Raw genomic sequence first — 24,210 nt, 5'->3', positions numbered from 1 at the left:
AACAATTTTGAATTCATTGTTCCCTCCATGATTGCAAGCTGTCCAGGTCCTGAGGTAGCAAAGCAGCCCCAAACCATGATGCTCCTTCTACCATGCTTTACAGTTGGAATGAGGTTTTTTTGTTGGTGTGGCAACACCTTCCGCCTACCATGTGGAACCTTGTCAAATGTCTTACTAAAATCCATATAGATCACATCCACTGCACTACCCTCATCTATATACCTGGTCACCTCCTCAAAGAACTCTATCAGGCTTGTTAGACACTATCTGCCCTTCACAAAGCCATGCTGACTGTCCCTGATCAGACCATGATTCTCTAAATGCTTATAGATTCTATCTCTAAGAATCTTTTTCAACAGCTTTCCCACCACAGACGTAAGGCTCACTGGTCTATAATTACCCGGACTATCCCTACTACCTTTTTTGAACAAGGGGACAACATTCACCTCCCTCCAATCCTCCAGTACCATTCCCGTGGACAACGAGGACATAAAGATCCGAGCCAGAGGCTCAGCAATCTCTTCCCTCGCCTCGTGGAGCAGCCTGGGGAATATTCCGTCAGGCCCCTGGGACTTATCTGTCCTAATGTATTTTAACAACTCCAACATCTCCTCTCCCTTAATATCAACATGCTCCAGAACATCAACCTCACTCATATTGTCCTCACCATCATCAAGTTCCCTCTCATTGGTGAATACCAAAGAGAAGTATTCATTGAGGTCCTCGCTCACTTCCACAGCCTCCAGGCACATCTTCCCACCTTTATCTCTAATCGGTCCTACCTTCACTCCTGTCATCCTTTTTTTCTTCACATAATTGAAGAATGCCTTGGGGTTTTCCTTTACCCTACTCGCCAAGGCCTTCTCATGCCCCCTTCTTGCTCTTCTCAGTCCCTTCTTAAGCTCCTTTCTTGCTTCCCTATATTCCTCAATAGACCCATCTGGTCATTGCTTCCTAAACGTATGCTGCCTTCTTCCACCTGACTAGATTTTCCACCTCACTTGTCACCCATGGTTCCTTCACCCTACCATTCTTTATCTTCCTCACTGGGACAAATTTATCCCTAACATCCTACTAGAGATCTCTAAACATCGACCACATGTCCATAGTACATTTCCCTGCAAAAATATCATCCCAATTCACACCCGCAAGTTCTAGCCTTATAGCCTCATAATTTGCCTTTCCCCAATTAAAAATTTTCCTGTCCTCTCTGATTCTATCTTTTTCCATGATAATGCTAAAGGCCAGGGAGCAGTGGTCACTGTTCCCCAGATGCTCACCCACTGAGAGATCTGTGACCTGACCCGGTTCAGAAGATCAGACCACAGACAAGAAAACTGGTAATTGCAAAGGGTTCACAAACTTTTTCTTTCAACTGTATATGCCTCATGTTTCAACTACCAATACAATCACACAAAATAGCAAAGCAGACTTGTAGCTGAATGGCCTAATTTTTCTGCTAAACTAAGTTAAGGTGTTCACTGAAGTCCACAGCTTGATGTTCTATAAGAGTCCCAACTATGAAATTAACTACTTTTAATCAAGAAAGGTCACAAAAAGAAGATGAAACTAGTGAGGACTGGGTTCTATTTTACATGGCTTCTACTTAAACACAAACAATATTTAAATAGAACAAACAGTGGCAAATGCAACTGTATACAAACATTCAAAATGACTTTCTTTTGTCACATTCTTAATAGGTTTATCTGCTACAGGCTATTTGAGGAACAACGAACTTACACTACACTTCTCCTCCTCCCCCAGTCTCTGATAACATATTGAGATGAATTAGCTGTTTCATTAGCAGCTACATGTAAAAAAATCAAAAGAATCCTTGAAAACAATTTTGCTGTTTAAACTTTGAAATTTTTTCAATTACATTTCACATCCTTTTTTTAAAAAGTCTACCTAATGAACAAAATTGAAAGCCCTCCCAAGACTAAATTTCAACCTTACTGTCGAAGAATAAGAAAAATTGTTAGTAAATAGATGGCAGAAGCAAAATCTAACCACCATCACAATAAAAGTAAACTTCAGTTGGTTATTACAGTGGTGCTATTAAGTTTGTGAACCCTAAAATGTGATTAGATTTTCACACAAGTCATAAAACTAGATTGAGAACCCAATTAACACAAAACATCGCACTTGTTCATTTACTATTGAGAAAAATTAACACATATTACCTGTGCACTATGTCTCCATCAATACAACTTTCAGAGAACCTTAGAAGAATTGTAGAGATGCTTCAAGCTGGAAAAGGCTACAAAAGCATTTCTAAAGACCCAAATGCTCATCAGTCCACAGTAAGAGAAACTGTCTACAAATGGAGGAAACTCAGTACTGTTGCTGCTCTCCCTCGGAGTGGGCATCCTGCAAAGATCACACCAACAGCAAAACGTGCAATGCTGATGAAGGTGAAAAAGAACCCAAGGGTAACAGCAAAAGACCTGCAGAAATCTCCAGAACCTGTTCATGTGTCCACTATAAGAAAAACATTGAACATGAATGGTTTTCATAGAAGGACACCATGGAAGAAACTACTGCTCTCCAAAAAGAGAAAAAAAATTGCTGCATGTCTTAAGTTTGCAAAAGACCACATGGATGTTCCACAACACTTCTGGGACAATGTTTGTGGGCAGATAAGACAGAAGTTGAACTTTCTGGCAGAAATGCACATTCTATGTCTGGAGGAAAATGGCACTACACACCGACACCAAAACCTCATCCCAACTGTGAAGCATGGTGGAAGCAGCATAATGGTTTGGGGCTGCTTTGCTAACTCAGGGCTTGAACAGCTTGCAATTGTTGAGGAAACAATGAATTCCTATTTTACAGGAGAATGTCAGGGCAGCAGTCCATCACCTAAAGCTTAATAGAAGTTAGATAATGCAACAAGTGAATGATCTAAGACAGGAGTAAATCAACAACAGAATGATTCAAATAGAAAATTAGGTGACCTTTACAAGTCAATCAAATATGAATGAAGGAATTTCAATTCACAGACCACAATGAAACTTTGACAATTGGTAATGGAATACAGTGGGGAATATGGAGTGACCAGAGAGGGGTAGCACTGAGAAGGGGATTGTCATGTCCATTCTGGGGAAGATTACACACCTTTGGTCCCCACTGGACACTCAGCTCTTACCTGTAACTCCAAGATCACACCCGGGTACACTTCAAGTCGGGCTAAACCAGGTCAGGGTAGCCGGTGGGCCTCATACCCCCAGTGAATTAAGGACATTCTGCCGAGCATGTGAAGTCAGCTCCAGCAGACTGGGCAGATGAGATTCAATGGCCAGGAAGGTAACTCTGCAACACCTCCTGAACAGTGAAGGGCACGACATGGCACAGATATAGTCATGGTCATCCACTGCAACCAAGGAAAACCCCATTTGTAATGACTACTGGCATCATGAACCCAGACTTCTGAGATCAAGAGTAGAACTCCCCAGTGCAATGACTTTTCCACTTCAAAAACACACCTGCAGTTTTCTTTGTGCCTGTCATCATTGGATACAGCAGACAACCAAATCATTCACAATAGTTGAGATGATCACAGGCAGCTTGCACAGCTTGTCAATAAAGGCTTGAATTTCAAAATAGATATGACATCAAGGAAAAACAAACACTTAAACCAATGAGGAGTTATTGTCCACATGCAATTATACAAAATGCAGTAGCTGTACACTTAGGTCTGCTTCCCCTACAACCTTGTCATTCTGATTGCTCATAATAATTAAGGAACTTCTATTTTCTGAAAGTAAACATTTAGCGTTTCCAAATGATTCAGGGTATTGTAGATTGATGTTCAAACCTGCTCTAGTTTGAGAAACAAATAAACCAGTTTCTCAATTATACACATTTGCCAAATGGTAAAATTCAATTTCACAAAATGTATGTAATTTACAACATGTAAACCAGATGTCTCTTGAAAGGTTTTATAGCTTGAGATTAATATGAGTTTATCCTGAAATCATGAGAAATAAATATGAATTTAGCCTGCAAACTGATCTGTAACTGTGGACTGATGAGTTGAGTAGAACTACATTTTACAATCTTGAAGTGCAAAATGCCATCCCCATCGAATTACAACTTAATACAGTTTCTGAAACAGACAAAGTAAGATTGCCAAAGAAACCATCACAATCAAAATATTGTAATGCCCTTAGACCATCTAGGAACTATTATACTATTGGTTTCCAGGGAGGTAAAAGTGCAAGTCATCTCTAAGTATTCATGGAACAATCCAGAAAAAAAACATGATCAGATAGCATACATCTACATGCACTATGAACTGGTTTATGTCTAAGAGCAGGCAAGATAAATGCACTGCAGAGTAAAACTCTATTAATCATTTAGAAATCCTAATAGTTCAGCACCTGACTCACCAGCTCTTGTTTGCCACATCCCATCGACTCACTGGAGCCCTGGTTCCAAGCACACCCAGTCCATCTGCCAGTGCCTCTGGCCCCTCCTATACACTTGCTGCAGCTTAGCACTTCCCTAAAACTCAGTTGGTTCTGTTAGCTACATCCTCCAAAAACATACCAGGTTCATTGGAATGTTACCGTGCAATATCTTTTTTAAGAAACTCTGGGTTGGAACATTTGTGAAATAAAATCCAATAAAATACAGGAAAGCAGCATTCATCACTAGGAACCTCCAATACTCAAAAGCAAGTTCTCTTCTCACTACTGCCATCAGGAAGGTACAGGAACCTCAAAGGCTCTCACCACCAGGTTCAGGCACAGTTACTACCCCTCAAGCATTAGGCTCTTGAAACAAGGGGGATAACTTCACTCACCCCATCACTGAAATGCTCCCACAACTAATGGACTCACTTTCAAGGAATCCTCATCTCATGTTCTTGATATTTATTATTTCTTCTTTTTGGATTTGCAGATTGTTGTCTTCTGCAGTCTGGTTGAACACCCTAGCTGGACGGTCCTTCACTGATTCTGTTATAGTTATTTTTCTAGAGTTGTTCAGCATGTCCACATGAAAATGCATCTCAGGGCTGTATATGGTGTGATTATATACATGTATTTTGACAATAAATTTCTGAACAGTTCAGAAACTCTGCAACAAAGTCCTGAGCTTTCCAGGTAAATTTTATTGCAGTAAAAACAGCTTGATACATAGAAAATATTAAAAATATTAATTCATTCATAACCATCAACCACTGATGAAGTGCTTTGAGAGACCAGTCACAGAGGTCATCAGCTCCTACCCAAAAAGGAACTTAGATCTGCTCCAATTTGCCTACAGTCACAAGATGTCAACAGCAGATGCTATTTCACTGGTTCTTCACTCAGCTCTGGAACATCTGGATAATAAAATCAACGATCTCAGAGCCAGGGTGCTGAATCAGAGGGACATTAGGACCGCATGTGTGTTTTGTTTCATGGAATTCTGGTTAACCCCTTCCGTACCAGATGCAGCAATTCAGATCGACGGGTTCACTGTCACAATAGATCAAAGGCAGAGGTGGACAAGTATGCCTCATGATCAACTTTTCTTGGTACACAAATATATCAATGCTGTCCCAGTTCTGCTCACCAGACCTGGAGTATCTAGCAGTAAAGTGTCGTCCTTTTTACCTACCACAGGAGTTCTCTGGGGTCATTCTAGTAGCAATTTACATTCCACCTCAGGCCAACATCAAGCAGGCTTCAGATGATCTAAACAATGGGATCAACATGCACGAAACAGTGCATTCTAACGCCTTCACCATCATTTCGGGAGATTTTAACAAGGCCAGTCCGGAAAAAAAATCACTAAGCAATTACCATCAACAGATCACTCGCAATACCAGAGGAAACAACACACTGAACCATTGCTACACCACCATCAAGAATGCCTATCGTGCTATTCCACACCCTCACTTCGGGAAGTCTGATCATCTTGCTGTACCTCTACTCCCCAAGTACAGGCAGAGACTGAAGACTGCAGCACCAGCAGTGAGGACCAAGAAGGCTTGGACAAGGGAAGCACAGGAGTGCGTACATGACCGCTTTGAATTGGTGGCCTGGACTGTATTCAGCGATTCATCTTTGAATCTGGATAAGTATGCTGCAGTTGTTACCGACTTCATTAAAACCTGTATGGATGAGTGTGTGTCTACAAAGACTTACTGTACATTCCAAAACCAAAATCCGTGGATGAACCAGGAGGTACGTTGTCTGCTGAAGGCTAGATCTGTGGCATTCAACTCCGGCAACCCAGGCCTGTACCAGAAAACCAGATTTGCGGAGGGCTATATCAAGGGTGAAGAGACAATTTCCAACAAGGTTGGAGGCAATATCAGATGCACGGCAACTCTGGCAGGGACTGCAAGACATTACTTCCTACAAAGCGAAACTCACTATTATGAATGGCAGTGATGCTTCACTACCAGATGAATTCAATGACTTCTATGCACACTTTGAAAGGGAGAACACAACTACAGCTGTGAAGATCCCTGCTGCACCTGATGACCATGATCTGCATCTCAGAGGTTGATGTTAGACTGTCTTTAAAGAGAGTGAACCCTTGCAAGGCAGAAGGTCCCAATGGAGTACCTGGTAAGGCTCTGAAAGCCTACGTCAACCAACTAGTAGGAGTATTCAAGGACATTTTCAACCTCTCACTGCTACAGGCAGAAGTTCCTACTTGTTTCAAAAAGGCAACAATTATACCAGCTGCCTTAACGACTATCGCCCGGTAGCACTCACATCAACAGTGATGAAATGCTTTGAGGTTGGTCATGACTAGACTGAACTCCTGCCTCAGCAAGGACCTGAACCCACTGCAATTTGCCTATCGCCACAATAGGTCGACGGCAGACGCAATCTCAATGGCTCTCCACATGGCTTTAGACCACCTAGACAATACAAACACCTATGTCAGGATGTTGTTCATCGACTGTAGCTCAGCATTTAATACCATCATTCTTACAATCCTGATTGAGAAGTTGTAGAACCTTGGCCTCTGTACCTCTCTCTGCAATTGGATCCTCAACTTCCTAACCAGAAGACCACATTGGTGATAACATATCCTCTTCACTGACAATCAACGCTGCCGCACCCCAAGAGTGTGTGCTTAGCCCACTGCTCTACTCTCTATATACACATGACTATGCGGCTAGGCACAGCTCAAATACCATCTACAAATTTGCTGATGATACCACTGTTGGTAGAATCTCAGCTAGTTACAAGAGGGCGTACAGGAGTGAGGTAAGTCAATTAGTGGAATGGTGCTGCAGTAACAACCCGGCACTCAACATCAGTAAGACGAAAGAGCTGATTGTGGACTTCAGGAAGGGCAAGACGAAGGAGCACATACCAATCCTCATAGAAGGATCAGAAGTGGAGAGTGAGCACCTTCAAGTTCCTCGGTGTCAAGATCTCTGAGAATCTAACCTGGCCCCAACTTATCAATGTAGTCACAAAGGCAGCAAAACAGCAGCTATACTTTATTAGGAGTTTGAAGAGATTTGGCATGTCAACAAATACACTCAAAAACTTCTATAGTTGTATCGTAGAGAGCATTCTGACAGGCTGCATCACTGTCTGGTATGGAGGGGCTACTGCACAGGACTGAAAGAAGCTGCAGCTGTAAATCTAGTCAGCTCCATCTTGGGCACTAGTCTACAAAGTACCCAGGACATCTTTAGGGAGCGGTGTCTAAGAAAGGCAGCGTCCATTATTAAGGACTACCAGCACCCAGGGCATGCCCTCTTCTCACTGTTACCATCAGGCAGAAGATACAGAAACCTGAAGGCACACACTCAGCGATTCAGGATCGGCTTCTTCCCCTCTGCCATCTGATTCCTAAATGGACATTGAAGCTTTGGACACTACCTCACTTTTTTAAATATACAGTATTTCTGTTTTTGCACATTTTAAAAAATCTATTCAAATACATAATTGATGTACTTGTTTATTTACTATTGTTTTATTTTATTTATTATTTTTCTCTCTCTCTGCTAGATTATGTATTGCATTGAACTGCAGCTGCTAAATTAATAAATTTCATATCACATGCTGGTGATAATAAACCTGATTCTGAAGATGCATACATCAGGATGCTCTTCATTGATTACAACTCAGCATTCAACACTATCATACCGTCACTGAGCTCCAAGACCTAGCCCTTGATACCTCCCTGTGCAACTGGATCCATGATTTCCTCACTTGCAGTCACCCAGAGTGGACTGGCAACATCCCCTCCACAATTACCATCAGCACAGATGCATCACGATGTTGCCCTTAGCTCCGTTTTATTTGCTTTATACCCAAACATAAGCATCACTCCAATGTCATATTTAAGTTTGCTGACATCATTGTTGTTAACCAAATCAAAGGTGGCGATGAATCAGCACATGAAGGAGACTGAAAATCTGGGTGAATGGTGCTGCAACAACCTCTCATTCGATGTCAGGAAAAGCAAAGAGCTAATTATTGACTGCAGGAGGAAGAAACCAGAGGTCCATGAGCTAGTCCTCTTTAGGAGATCAGAGGTGGAGAAGGCCAGCAACTTTGACAAACCTCTACAGGTGCACAGTGGAGTGTATCCTGACTGGTTGCCTCACAGCCTGATATGGAAACACTAATGCTAACAAGAATAAAAAAGCCAACACAGAGTGTGGAAACAGCCCAGTCCACCACAGGAAAAACTCTCCTCACTATTGAGCACATCCACAAACAGCACTGCCACAAGATGGCAGCATCAATCACCTCTTCTCACTGCCATGTTTAGGAGGAAGGTACAGGAGCCTTGGGTCTCAAACCACCGTGTTCAGGAACAGCTATTAGCCTTCAACCATCAGGCTCCAGAACCAGAGTAGATAACTTCACTCACCTCAACTCTGAACTAATTTCCCAACCTACTGACTCACTTTCAAGTATACTCCAACTCACGTTCTCAGTATTATTTACTTACTTTGTTTTGCTTACACAGTTTGTCTACTTTAGCGCATTGGTTGTTTGTTTTTGCTTGAGTGTTTTTAATTGATTCTATTGTATTCTTCGTTCTTTCTAAAAAAATATGCTAGCATTCCACACTAATTTACGGTCAGTTAATAATTATGTAACTACTTAAAGTACCTTACATAACTCTTCTATAAATATAATTTTTAAACAATATAATCCACCCATAAACTGATGGCGACCACCAGATTTCCAAAGACAAAAATATCTCAAAGTATTGCACTTGTTGGAAATCCAAAAAAAAACAGCGTAATATTCTAACAACACGTTACTGGCCTAAAATGAAGAATCGGGAATTAAAATTTAATATCCATGCGTTAGGACATAGTCTGTAGATAGCAGAAGCTCTGCATTTGTAATGAAATTTGCAGCTTTCAACATTTAGATTTTGGAATCAAGGAATAAAGCCAGCAAGTGAAACAGCACCACATGGTGACCAAAATGCAAAATTACCAATGGACCAGATCAGATTTGCTTTTTCCTGCACAGGCAAAATGAGAATTTCTCCATTCCTGACTGTCCTTTACTACAGCTAATGAAACTCTTGTCACAAGGATTTTCTTGTGTGTTTAGCAGTGAAATAATAACACTTGTCACTGATCAGGAAGAAACTAGCCTACAAAGATCCAGTATTGCTAATTGTGAATTTCCTTTGTTTCCTGATGTCAATTAGTGGAATGATTCCCTCACTTCCTTAGATAATGTTATAAAGTTGCTGAACACAGCATCTCACTAAAAAATTCTCACAAAGCACACAGGAGGCAAAAAACTAAGGTTGTACAGAACACAAATTAATTGACAGGAGTTTGACAGAATCTTCAAATACTTTTGCTCATTTAAAGAAAATCCAGAAGATATTGAAATGTTCACCTTCAAGAATTCCAATCCACTATTTTTTTTTTAAAGTTAGGTTAGAAAGTTGCTAAGAATTAATTATGGATTAGTTCACCATTAAAAATCCACTTACACCCCTTCCAGTCTATACTCTGGCTTTCAAACTGAAAAAAGGTGTAACCTAAGGAATGTGGAACTACTGACAATTTGAATTAACACTAAACTACACATGCATCCCAAAAGCTGCAGTCAGCTTCATAGTGGTGACAATGCAGCACCGAAAATTTCACTGTCATTACAATCACAAATCTAAAGCAATATTACACATTAATAACCCTTTTTCCTGATCCCAGTAGAAGTTACAACAGGCGAAGCACTTCTCCAGAAGACCATGGGTGCAGCAAAAGCAAAACATTAGACATTGATTTAATCTAGAAGCAAGCCATATATGGGATTAAAAGTCTGTTTATTTCTCAGCCAGGGTTAATAAACAATCATTGTGCACAACAGAATACCACCAAATGGGTGATGTGTCATTCAATAACCATGTGGTGTCAAATGATTGGGTTACTCAAAACTCTCACTCTCTAGACAAAGTGATCCAAGTTGTCAATGAGTGCTTCGATGTTTAAATGAGCGTTTTTCTGGTGAGATGTTAAACTCAAAATCCATCTGTTTGATGAACTGAATAAAAAGATCCTCAACACTATTCAAAGATTACTCAAGGAAATTCATTATATTTTACCACACAATACCACTAAAGTGAATCAGCTCATCATTTATCACTATACTTCGTAGACTAAAACAACATTAAGATTTGTGTCATACTTGCCCATTCATAGAAAGTGTGAAGTGCTTTGGTAAACCCTCGGACCATTAAAAATGTTGAACAGGTGGTGGTTGTTTTGCACAGTTCTCCTTCAGTTAAAGAGGGCTTTGTGCAGTTTATTGAGTTCAATTTAAACAGATCTATACTGTACCATGCCCATCTGAACACAGACTGTTAAACAATAATTGCCAGTAAGTTTTTAAAAACTGTGCTTATGCAATAGTGGCTGCATTTTGAATTCCCATATCTACATTTTTAATAGAAACAGTCAATGTAAACTAAGCAGATTACAATTATACTCTCCAGCTAGTGGTACTGCTATAACGCCTCCACACAGAATCTTTCAGGGACAACGATATTTAGAAATATTTCAAACTGCTAGAGTGGTATGACAGATCAATCATTTTAAATCAATACAAATATCACTAAATGGCAGACTTCATTAATATTATCACTGATTTAATGGATAGTCAAATCAGGCAAAATAATTGAACCTCATTAAAAATTATTCCCACTCAATTTTTGCACTTAACTCAGTCTCTTGATTTTTCTTGTCAAAAGTTTAAGATCAAGAAAAATCCTTCTAAAATCTAAATAACTAACACCAGATATTGGCCTGTACCCTGAGCTCATCTTAGCTATGGCAAAAGATTCAACCTTCAGAAATAATGTGGTGGTGGAACACAAGCAAAGTAGCTTAGGAATAAACTAAAGGAAACCCACTCAAAAAACCTCAAGACCTTGATGACATGGCTAACAGATAATGGTGGAAGTTAAAACAGATCAGCATCTGAAGAAAGAATGGCAAGTGAAGGAACTAGATTTCATTTTAACGCAGAGCTAGATGGGACTTCTAAGTGTGAAACTAATGGAATTGGAACATGTTTATCATCTAGCCATGTGTTCACCATCCCAGAAAAGGTCATCTTTCATGTAATATCTGATGTGAAGCAAGATCTCTGTGAAGCCTTTTTAGTCCGTTAGTCTAAAACTTCATCCAAAAAATCAGCAACTCCAAAAAAAAAATTCCCCATTATTCCTTTTATGTGACCACTGGGATTTGCTTGTCCCCAAAAGTGGACAAAAAACAGAATAAAGAGATAATCTAACTCAAGAAAGCCAATACCAAATTTTAAAAAACATGCAATTAGCTCTAATGAAACAGACTGGCCAAAGGAAATATCAGAACAAAGAGATACAGATAGACTATTTCAGAAGCAACTGTTAGCACAAACCTCAAAACTGAGCACAAGGAAGATGAACATGATGCAAAAGAAATGGAACTTAGTATTAAAGATTGTTTAGCAGAAGATCATGGCTCAAAGTCAGCAAGTACAAGGAATGATACTTCAGTACATGGCGATTGGAATGTCTACGATCAGAAGATGGAAGTCTAAAGGCTTAGAACCAGAAATAACTTTTACAAAGCTAAAAAAGGTAATCCAATTTTGTTCACAGCAGTTCTAGAGGGACAGCTTGAGAAAAAAAACAGGGTAACAATAAAGATTCAATGACAGAGAACATTCATAGTCATTACTGGTGCCACAGATTATCCAACAGATACAAATTAAGTAATCCTAATTTATGGCAGAGAAACAAGAGACCGGATAAAACACATCTGAGGGTACAAGGAGCATCCAAATAAATGACACCAAGCTAAAGCAATGGGAATGGAGGCACAAAAATTGTAAATTAAATAAAATAATTAAAAAACTGAAACCATGGTAGTCAAATTTAATATTGTATCCAGCTCTGGACTAACTGTGGCAATCTCAGTACTAGGCTTTGGCCTCAGATGAATCGAGATATTTCAGTATACAATCTAATTTGACAATTTAAAACATAACTGCAGTGTGTCATTCAAATAAGTTAAATAAAGACTTCACCTGCCTTTAAAATTAATTCCATGACATTACTGAAAAGTTTAGTGTTTGGAATGAAAGCAGCAGCACTGCACCAAGACCAAAGTCAAGTATCTTGGAAAAAGAGAAACTATCTTGTTGGGTCAGCAAGGCCTAAATCCAAAAGAAACCAAAGTCAGAACTAAAATAAGAGCATGGTAGAACAATTTGTCTACAGTGCTGAAGAAAATTCAGCAGGCAGAAAAAGGACATTGGGCTTAAAGCTTCGTGCTGTGAGATGGTTAAAGTCAGTGGAAGATAAAGAAACTAATGAAGTTTACAGCACATCAATGACTTAAGAATCCGAGCCTAACCCTCACAACAGGTTCACTATCCTTCATTTTCAAACAATCAATTCCCTCTCCCCCCCCTTAAATTTTGTATTAATCTTCACTGTAACCATTTCCTGTAAAGATCTATCCTCATTTAACCATCTACTTAGAGAAAAACAGCATGCTCCTATATAGTGAAAAGTTAGCAGACATTTCTTATCCCTAAAGCTCATTCTGAGCCCAATTCATGTGGGTAAGGATCAAATGGAAAAACTTTATGTTCTGGAGACAAGCCATTCAGGATTGTTGCAGGGCCTGCCACTATGGGATACAATCTCGGCTTGGTCTTAAGGGCGGTATAGCCTGTTAATGGATATGATCCACCGGGCTTTACTGGCCTTATAGGCGAGTTAGTAGTGGCCGCAGTCTCTCTGAGTATCCCCTGGTGTTTTTGTTCCTTCACTATACCCTGAACAGCAGTCAGTGCATCAGTTTTTATAGGGTATCGCTTCTGGGGTTTAATACAGACCCTCCTCTATTTTAATTGGGTTTATCTTTACTCAATCACAATCTTGCTTGTGTCTAGCCCACACTGATGGGAACTGCTGACAAAGTAACCCACAGACACCATCCTGGCTCCGGTCTCTGGTGATTGGGGCAGCTGCAACTATGCTAGCCAGTTTGTGTATTCTGTTGGTTGTATGCGTTCGCTGCCCCTAACTTGTCCATATTATTTCCCCCTTTCCCGAATCTATAACGGCTCTTGCTTCCTTACGATGTCTATTCCAAGGATCGTGCCCTCATTATTTGGACATACCCAGAAATACACTGGAAGCTGCACTCCCCTGATTTTGAGTATTTGCGACTCGCTTCTTTCTGCTTTCACTGTTTTCCCTCCTATACCCCTAATATAAATGGCCTGTCTGTTATCGATACCGAAGCCCGTGTCCACTAACATATTGCATTGCCGTCCCCCTAACATTGCTGTTGTGTACATCCATGGGTCACCAGCGCTGGCAGCGGGGTTCTGACCTAGGAGCCATCTTTACTCGCTCTATGATCTGATCGACAGTCAGAGTGGTCAGACCGGGCAATGATGGGGTGAGAGATTGTGTGTCTGCTGTGACGTTCACCTGTTTTCCTTTCCTCTGTTTTGGACATTGCTTCCAACCATGTCCCAACAGGCTGCACCTGTAGCATATCAACTCCTTTACCCTCCCACGTCTATTCCAGCAGTTCCTCACTTTGTGCCCTGGCTGCCGGGAAGCAAAACAAACCCTCTGGGACATCACAGCAGCTGCATCCACTATAGCCACTTTACGATCTCTCTTGCACTTTCTTCGGTCTATCTCAGTGGCCCAGGAAACTATCACAAAGTAGGTCGACCCCAACGTTATGCCTAAATCTAAAACTTCCTTGTGGGCTGAGCTCAGGCCTTCCTTCAGCATTTTCAGGAAGACTGGATCGTCCTTCCCTGGATTATCCAACCCTGAATAATCCTCACATGCTCGATATTTACCTTCTGAATAAACTATGGCTGCCTCATCTGCTTTTTGAATCTCTGCCATTATCACTTCCCAGTTACTCTCGCCTCCTCCAGTTACTGCCTCACTTCCCCTTTAAAAAAGCAGTATCTTTCTTCATTGCTGGTGTTCCCGGTAGTTGCCCAGGTACCATCCCGGACCCCCTGGGCCATCCTGTCCACATATTCCTTGGGCACTTCACTTTTACCAACACTTGTACATCTTCAGGGTGCATCTGGTGAATTTCAACCATTTCCTCAAGCTTACGCCAGAATTCTGAATTCCCACATGTGAATTTAAATGAAGACAACTCTGACAAAATGCTCTGTTTCTCCCCGGAGGTGAAGGGCTTATGAATGGTCGTAATCATTGTCAAGGGTTGGCTTGGATCATCAGGGTTCTCAACCTGGCATTGCTTGATCTCAGTAGGTGCTATCCTGACAGATATATCTGGGTAAAACCTCTCCCTGAAATTCCTCAACACTACACAAAATATAAAAGATGGGTACCAGTTAAACAGTGCAAAGCATGTACTCTGCAATCTGCCACTTTTGAGTACCTGAACTCATGATGCCTGCTGTATTCCTTTGCATCAGACTTGCAAAACGTATACACTAAAACACGGCTCCCCGAACGAATATACACGCCTCCACTCTGGTGTCCCGAACCATCGGTTACCAGCTTTCGCAACTGGTGGCTCCGTCTTACCAAGTTAACACGAAAAGTTTCCTCACTTACATAAACACACACCACTTTTATATCTACCAGTTCAGCTCTCCGCGTTCATGATACCTTGTGTTCCCGTGTACCACCAACCCAAGCAGATCCAAGTGTGAGTGCTATTTTAGAAAATACTCACCCACTTAGACTGCTAAGAGGGATGGCCACACGATGGGTCACAAAGGTATCCCACTCCTAACACCAAATGTTGTTGCGTGAATGAAATCACTGGACAGAGAGTTACTGGTAGATACAAAGCAGCTTCTTTATTCGACAAAACCAGGTATAGCAGGCATCATCATACCGAGGTGCTTCCAGTGGAAAACTCTGCTGGCCTAATGTGGGGGCTCAATATTTATTTGCTAAACACAAAAGGGCAATCCATATTTACAAAGTATAGACAATGCTTTCTTTTGAGGCTACATTCAAAGTTCACACCTTCTGATTACATCCATCCCACCGGTGCCAGCAGCGTCTGGACTTGTATTCACAGCTTCTAGGAAATGCATTGTTACAAACTCAATCCATAGTACATTGTCAAGGAACAGAAGACTGGTGGCCAAAGCCATTTGCTAAGTATAAATGACCTAAACACAAAAATTACTCTAACATCAAACATAAGTGGCATTGCCTTTTTAAAATATTTACCCATGTGTACTTGCATTTTAAAGAATTAAAACTGAGAATCCAAGTACAAATGGTAGCTACAGACACTCCAAACTATTCGAAGCAAACCCAATTACCAATCTGTTAACAACTTTCGTTAAATAAAAAAATACATATGGGATGTGTGTATCATTGGCAAAAGGAGAACACAATCCCCATCCCCAAAGACTCTCAGTTAATGGACAGTTACAGGTCAATCTTGACACTGTGGCTCTAGATTCACACATTGACCAGACTAGGTTAAGACAACAAACCTTCCCTGAAGAATATTAGTGAGGAAGTCCAATCACATACAAGAGAAAATCTGCAGATGCTGGAAATCCACGCAAAACACACAAAATGCTGAAGGAACTCAGCAGGCCAGGCAGCATCTATGGGAAAGATTTTTGGCCAAGACCCTTCATCAGGACTGAAGAAAAAAAAGACAAGTAAGAGTAAGAAGGTGGGGGGAGGAGAAGAAAAAAACACCAGCAACAGTCGAAACTGGGAGGGGTGAAGTAAAGAGTTGGGAAGTTAATTGGTGAAAGATACAGGGCTGGAAAAGAGGGGAATCTGATGGGAGAGGGCAGAGGCCATGGAAGAAAGAAAGGGGGAGGTGATGAGTAAGGAGATAAGGTGAGAGGGAAATAACCGTAAGTTTGAGAAATTGATGTTCATTCCATCAGAATGGAGGCTACCCAGATGGAATATAATGCTCCTCCAAGCTGAGTGAGACCCCATCGCAACAGTAGAGGCAGCCACGGACTGACATGTCAGAATGGGAATGTGAAGTAGAACTGAAATGGGTGGCCATCAGGAGATCCTGCTTTTTCCGATAGAGTAAATGTTTCTGTTAGAGTATAGGTGCTCAGCGAAGCAGCCTCCCAATCTACATTGGGACTCACGATATACAGGATGCCATGCTGGGAGCACCAAATACAGTAGATTACCCAAACACTCTCATAGGTGAAGTGTCGTATCACCTGGAAGGACTGTTTGGGGCGCCAAATGGTAGAGATACAGCCAAGTTTTTTTTATATAAAAGAACAATCCAGTACTGTTATGGCCTGCATTGCTGATACTGGATTTGCAATGCACTTAGCTACTTTATACTGCTAAATTTGTCCTATACAATCAGCATCAGGTTTATGACCACTGACATGTCATGAAATTTGTAGTATTGTAGCAGCAGTACAGTGCAAGAGAGAATGGCGAGAGTCCGTAACGATGGGTGCTGCCTTCTTGAGACATCACAACTTGAAGACATCCTTGATGTGCCTGTGAAACTTCAACCTCTGCAGCCTCTTTCCATCCTGTGCTTCGGAGCATCCATACTAGACAGTGATGTAGCCGGTCAGTGCTCTTCACCTTACAACTAGAAATTCACTACAGCCTTTCGTGACTACCATATCTCCTCAAACTCTTAAGTATAGCTGCAGGCTTGCCTTCTTCATAATTGCATCAATGGTTTGGGGCCAGGGTAGATCCACTGCAGTATAGACACCTTGCAATTTGAAGCTGCTCACTAGGTCACAATTGACCTGATTTTTCTTCTCTTCAAACTATTTTTGCAAAGCATCTCACAGAATGCCTAAAAATCTACATCTGCTATTTTTTCACTACTTTTAACAGTAACATTGCACACTCTGCTTCCATATAGAAATTCAAAGCTACAAAATTCTTTCTTGAACTGTGGAATCTAGCATCTCAAATGTACAAGCTAGCTTACTAACTTAAGTTAACAAATTTCACGACACAAGCCGGTGATAATAAACCTGATTCTGATTCTTAAAAGGATTCCATGCACAACTGTCTTAATCCTGTGGCTGACTATGCACATCTCAAGACTACTGAAAATGTCCCTTAGTTCAAGATCCAACAATTTCATTTCTACAATTGAGAATAACTCAAAATCAGGTTATTATCACTTGACATATGTCATGAAATTTGTTGCTCCTGTAGCAGCAGTTCCAAGAACTCCTCAGGCAGATCTACATTCTCACTTGCTTCAAAGCAGGATCAGAATTGCTCCTACAGTACTTTTACACTCAACGATACATGTTTCTTCCATCTTCGTCTGAGCTTATTCCAAAATTCTCAACATTTTCAAATTGCTTTATGATCTTGCCCCCTCAAACTTCGCATTCATTTCTTTTTCTCAACCTCCTGGCACCTGCATTTCTTCAATATTGGAGAAGCATTCCAATCATTCCTCAACACATTTGCTGCACCGTTGATACCTGCGCCTCCTTCCTCATTCAGTAACTTTCCCCAACAAAAATACCAACTTGACTTTCTATTAGTAGATCATGTTAGTTATGCATTTCTAAGTGCTTTTTTTTTAATACCTCAAAGCATGGATGCTCAGACTTTGCTCGCAAGACTTAATTTAAATACACAAGTTCCTTAATTACTAACTCAACAAGTGCTAAAAGCGTAAGATCCACAAGACTTACAAAAACACCTGAAAAATTGCAAAAAGTCCCTTAAATTACTCCTGGCTGCTTTCAACTGGCCTTTTGTCACTTGTATCTGCAGACTCAACCACCATGTCAGTAACTTACAAGAGATTCTGCAGATGCTGAAAAATCTGAGAACATATATAAAACTCAGCAGGTCATCCAGCATCTATGAAAAGGAATAAACAGTCAGTATTTCGGACCCAGATCCTTCATCAGGATCCTTCTGCCAGTAACTTTTATTTTATATAAAAAGTTTAATGCATTGAGTATTTTTCATGATATTCATTGCTATTTGCCTTAATTTCAAAGTTTTTATTCTTCCATTAATCCAAGGGCTCTTATCAAAGTTGCAGGCCTTGATTTTGTGATGGAAGAGTACTGCATTTATTTTGTACCTACAAAATACATACCAACACTGACCAAATAGCCTGTTGACAAACTTTCAAGGTTAATGCACATCACCTTTTATTCACTGTCCTTTCTACTTTCATTTAATGTAATTATTTTATTTTCACTCTGCTTTTCCTCCTACTCAATGATTTACCCCATCTAATTTCCTGAAGAAAATAAAACTCAAGCAATCTATTTCACTGAAATCGAAATGCAGTGAGCCAAGCAGAAATCTGGTATACAACCAGGAGTGCATGTCACATATTCAGTAATTGCCCAGCTTTTCTAGGATTTCCCTAATCTCCATTGATTGTTAATGTATTGGCTGTCAATTACTGAGCAATTTCTCTCCCATTTTTTAAGCCACAAAAGACACCATTGGAGCACAAGTTCAACTATTCTTACCATCCACCATCATCAAAGTGCACAACTTTCATTCCCGCTCCCAATTTCACCTCATTCATCTCGCATTCTCCAATTCAGCCACAGCCTTTCCTTACTACTTACGGCTGAAGAACATTCTCAGGTTATCCGTTAAGAGGAGAAAGATAGCTGACAAATAGATGAACAATACACTTAGCTCTCCTCTCCAGTTATTCTTCACAATATGTTGCAAGTCTACACTATCTGTAGTGCTGATGTTTCTGACTCCCATCCATACAATTTATGGAAGCAGCATTCTTTATAACACCACAAGATATTAACTTCATTCAAACAACAATCAACACCCAAAACAATAGACTTACGAAACATACACATACAAAATTACCAGCTCATCCAGAAGCACATGGTCAGTTAACTTTATAGCTCATGACAATTAATAAGAACGTCTCAACATTCAGGATACCTGGAGCAAAAATGATCATGGAACAAAGAATATAGAAGTGTGTGTGACTCAAATCTAGTGCAAAGGCCAATCCAAAATAATCCCAAGGAGAGGCTAGAGACTTCTTATACCAAATTAAATGTATTTTAAATGTTATACTATCAATCCAAGACATGACCAATAAAACACATGTCATACACTGTCAAATCTCCAAATCACCTCAGAACAGATGCAGTCTCAGTACCTGGTGGTGTACAATAAATCGTGGGCTATACACCTGCAGAGTTTCAATGGAATCCTTCTATACATTAAAAAACATATTTAGAACTCCAAAATATTAACCTTTTGCATATCTTCTTTGATATTTACATTCATCATGAAATAGTCATACCACATATAATTAAATAAATCTAAAAACAACCCTGTAAGAAAATGAATCACTATGATACTTTGATAGCCAGTTTATTTTGAACCACCAAGTATTGACAACTAGGTTAGAGCTGTGCAACACTTATATATCTCCCTACCGAAATCGAGCTCGGGAAACACAACTGTACTGCTTAATAATAATAACGTACTTCTTGATCCTGAGTGGTAAATTATTTCGTTATAGCAGCATCATTTAAAAACACAGCAATAAAAACATAATAAATATAATAATAGGTTTAGTAGTGCTACCCATAAAACGCTCCTGTTCCTTCCTCCGCACCTACGTGAACTCACCTTGCATGGGAAAGGAATGGTGGAAGCCACTTTCTCCATAGCCAGGTTTCTAATGCTGGGGGTGAGCGGGCCCCTACAGGTTGGGCAGCAAGAAAGTTTTTGCCGGCACTGGTTACACACCAAGTGCCCGGCCTGGCACTGCAGGATGGGTGGCAGAACATAATCGAAGCAGACTGGACACTCAAACAGGGAAGTGAGCTCGGGCTGAGGTGGGGTGGATCCTCCGGCGGCAGTCGCTGCCGCCGCCGCCGCCGCTGCTGCTGCTGCCGCCGCTGCCGCGATTGCTGAGTTGCCTCCTCCGCCGCCAGCGCCGCCACCGGCTCCTCCTCCGCCGCCACCAGCACCGCTGCCACCGCCGCCGCCTCCTCCAGCACCCCCACCCCCTCCACCTCCACCTCCACCTCCACCTCCACCTCCCGCTGCAGCCACGGCCGTCGCCGTGTGTTTCCCCGTTTTCCCGCCGCCGGCTGACGAAGGTCGGCTCATGGCGAACGAGGCGCCAGCTCGCAACTCATTCAGTGTCTTCCCCGCTCCTTTCAATATAAACCTGCAGGCGAGCCTCGTAGCGAACACAACTCCCAGCTACATCGCACCACGAGCCTCGCGGCCTCGTCCTTTTCTTCTCATTAACGCCATCATTATTATTATTATTTCCGAAGCTTACGTCCCTTCTTACGGCCGTGCGTAAACATGGCGGCACCGATGCAACCCACCAGCGAATCCGGGGGCGGAGGCTTAGTCCCGCGGTCACTGCCACCAATCAGAAGCAGCAGCGCTCGTCAACAGCCCAGCTGAGTGGCTCCAGTCAGCAGAAGGTTCACCGCGTCACGTGAACGGGAGGAGGCAGCCTGGCTGCCGCACAGAGGTTCTCGGGAAAAGTAGTTCAAAGGCGGCGCTGTCTGCGCATTCGGCTCTGGGCTCGGAATGGATCGGACTCCAAGTCCCAGAGAGGACGGAAGCCTTGTCATAGCCGTTTGATGTTCGCACCTTCGCTGTTATGTGCTCGACCCTTGCTCAGTGTGTGTCTGCGTCATTGAGCGTGATTCTATTTGAAGATCGGGTTTTCAGGAAATGCGTTTCTTTTATATCAAAATAATTATTGAGTAAAGGAATGGTTCGATTGGCGGTTAGTCATTGTTTAAAATGAGTATGTGGGAAATCGTGGTCATCGTATTGACCCAAACAAAGGTTAACATCGGTCAACCATAAACCTTTGAAGCAAAAGATAGAATCAAACAATATCGGTGTTTTCCAAGATCCATTATTTATCACTGTCAAGTATAATTAGTCGGTTGAAAAGTGGAATCACCAGATGTCACTTTCTTAACTTGGTGATTGTAATTAAATGCGAGTCACAAATTCTGAGATTCGATTTATTCTGCCGTTGAATAAATAACACAAAAATAACTCGTAAAATTATTAAAATAGTTTTTCTCTTAAGAACTTTAAGGAGTATGTCCGACTGAATGTTAGAAAAACATCTTGAAATATTTGCTTACTCACAATGCTTGGTTATGCTCTGTAATTTTGAAAATTGTTTTAAATTTATTTGTACAAATATTTGAAGGTTTCCTTGTGGAGTATCCGGAAGAAAGCCTGCAATATTACTACCAGAGCAGTCAAGATACGATGCCAGATGTAACATTAATAACCATGAAATGTCCAAAATATCTCAGTTTTAATTATGTTTTCCTTTAAAATGCAGCCTGCAATAAATTTTAACTTTACTCCCGGAAGTCACTATTCTCTTGGATAGAGTATTCCAAAGATTCTCTAATCTCTGGATGAGAACATTTCTTCTTAATTTTGTTGAATGGCTGATTCCTGGTTTTGAAACATCTGGAGACATTTCTGTTTTAAGACAGCCCCGGTCTTGGAAATGTCAACTTCATATCTTACACTGTCAAGCTCATTTCAATGTAATCAACTCTTGTTCTTCTAAACTCTCAAAAGTCTAAACTCGATCTGCTAAATATTATACAGCATACCTGGTATTCCAGGAATTAACCAACTGAGTCTTCAGCACTCTCCTCTGTCACAGGTACATCCGCCATCAAATTCTGAGATCAGACCTGTGTATTGGATCCGAGATACACTCTCACTGGGACTCTATTGAACTGCAGTAATTCTGCTGCATTTATGGGCTAACAGGCTGTACAATTCCTAACTGAATTTTGAATCTGCATATAAAGTTGTGCTGATTATTCTAACTTTACACTTTGTTTGAAATTCAATAGAGTTCACTGGCTAAGGCATTTCTTTAGAAATGTTACTTGCATTAAAACGTATTGATTCAACACAATTTTTAAAAGTCCTGGAAACATTTGTGAGTTTCCCAGTACAGGGTTTTAGGTTTTCCCATATTATGCTGTATTGTGTGAATTTTAGTGCCTAGCATTGTTTTGACCTAATACAGGTTCTTGTAGTTGGAAGTAATTCATCTAGCTACTGCAATTAAAAGGATAACTCACATTGCAATCAATCCTTAACTACTGGTGACTCATTCTGCAATTGCTGCATGAGACTCCCAGAGGTGGTGTGGACAAGGTAGGTTGGTAAACAACTGCATATACAGAAGGTATGATCTTTGTCTAATGGGCTACTTAGATCCTCACTGCCTTTCTGACAGCTTGGCAGGTCCTTGTGAGGAATAATATTCACATGCTAACATTTTAACAAAGCCTGCAATGTAGGAAAATCTCAATGCTGCACCTGTAGCTAGAGGGAAAATTGGGTGAAGGTTTCCTCCCTGAGTATTGAGCTTGGTTATCACCCTAATACACCTTTATTGGTTATCATTCTATGTCAGAGCTGCAGATTTGGAGAATGAGCAGAGATCAGTGATGGTGATCAGGAACATTCCTAGACTTGGACATTCACCACGGCGTTGTTCTCCATAGGCAAAGTGAAAACAAAGAATGCTGTTTCTGAGTTAACCCCTTACATCGGGGGAACAGGATTAGAATAATCTGGTGGGAAAGTGAGTACGCTTTGCCCTTGCTCTACTCTTTATGTACACATGAGTGTCTGGGTAAATATGGCTTCAATGTCATCTTCAAATTTGTCAATAATACTTCTGCTGTTGGATGAATCACAGGTGCCAATGCACTGGCTTAACAGAGTAAGATAAAATATCTAGTGCACAAAAACAACCTCTCACTAAATGCTCAGTGTTGATTTCAGGAAGGGGAAGGGGAGGAGGCGAAGATGTGCCAAACTACTTTGGAGGATGGATAGTGGAGAGAGTTAGTAGCTTTAAATTCCAGGGCATTAACACAGCTGATGGCCTATCCTGGAACCAGCATATAGATGCAATCATAAGAGTGCCAGCATCTTTCCTCTCTTAGAACATTGAGGAGGGTTGGCTTATCACTGAACTCTCTAACAAACTTTTGTTGAAAGTATCCTGACTGGTTGTATCCTGGTCTGGTACAGCAACTTTGAATATAAGAAGCTGCAGTGAGCAGCGGACTCTGCCCAATGAAGGCACATCCTCCCCCACCATCGATAATATCTACACAAGACAATGTCCATTATCCAAGATGCCAACCATTCGGGCCATGCCATCTTCTTGCAGCTGCCATTTGGCAGGAGGTACAAAATCCTGAAGTCCCACACCACCAGATTCAAGAAAGCTACTTCCCTTCAACCATTCAGTTCTTGAACCAACCAGCAAAATCTGAACCACTACAGTTTAGAAACACTATGACTACTGTCCACTAAGTTGTTTTGCTGTTGTGCTAATTATGTTCTTTCTTGTAAAAAATATGTATAATTTATGTAAATTTATATATTTTTTCTGAACGCTGCTTATAGGATGCTATGTGCCTGTGATGCTGCTGCAGGTAAGTTTTTCGTTGCACCTTTGCCTAATGTACTGATGCATACGACAATAAACTTGATTTTGATGGTTGAACTTTGTCAAATCCAGCACATTAAAACTTTTTTTTCAGTGATGGTGGACTTTCTAAGCCAAGTTATTAACAGTTGTCTGCAGATTTAAAGTAACTAACCCATTAAAAGGAAATTAACTTTGAAAGAAATGATGAAATTACTTCATATATAGAAATTGAAAAGTTTCAGGGTGTTATTCCCCCAGAAACATTTTGAAAT

At 40.9% G+C, this 24,210-nt stretch overlaps 1 protein-coding gene across 1 annotated transcript in view; it reads right to left on the bottom strand.

Moving 5' to 3' along the window:
• Positions 1–20,815, bottom strand: part of siah2l (seven in absentia homolog 2 (Drosophila)-like) — a 40,197-nt gene extending 19,382 nt beyond the window's left edge. The window contains exons 1-2 of the mRNA XM_072271269.1: positions 20,493–20,815; positions 20,098–20,462 (exon numbers count right to left, since the gene is read on the bottom strand). Of these exons, the coding sequence (XP_072127370.1) occupies positions 20,098–20,462; positions 20,493–20,583 (456 nt within the window). The 5' untranslated portion in view covers positions 20,584–20,815. The remainder of the gene's footprint in view (positions 1–20,097; positions 20,463–20,492) is intronic.
• Positions 20,816–24,210: the final 3,395 nt, after the last annotated feature.

The sequence above is a fragment of the Mobula birostris genome, chromosome 10 (assembly GCF_030028105.1).
Source record: "Mobula birostris isolate sMobBir1 chromosome 10, sMobBir1.hap1, whole genome shotgun sequence".
NCBI lineage: Eukaryota > Metazoa > Chordata > Chondrichthyes > Myliobatiformes > Myliobatidae > Mobula > Mobula birostris.
The sequence above is the reverse complement of the archived record's forward strand: the minus strand, read 5'-3'. Positions and strand labels throughout refer to the sequence as shown.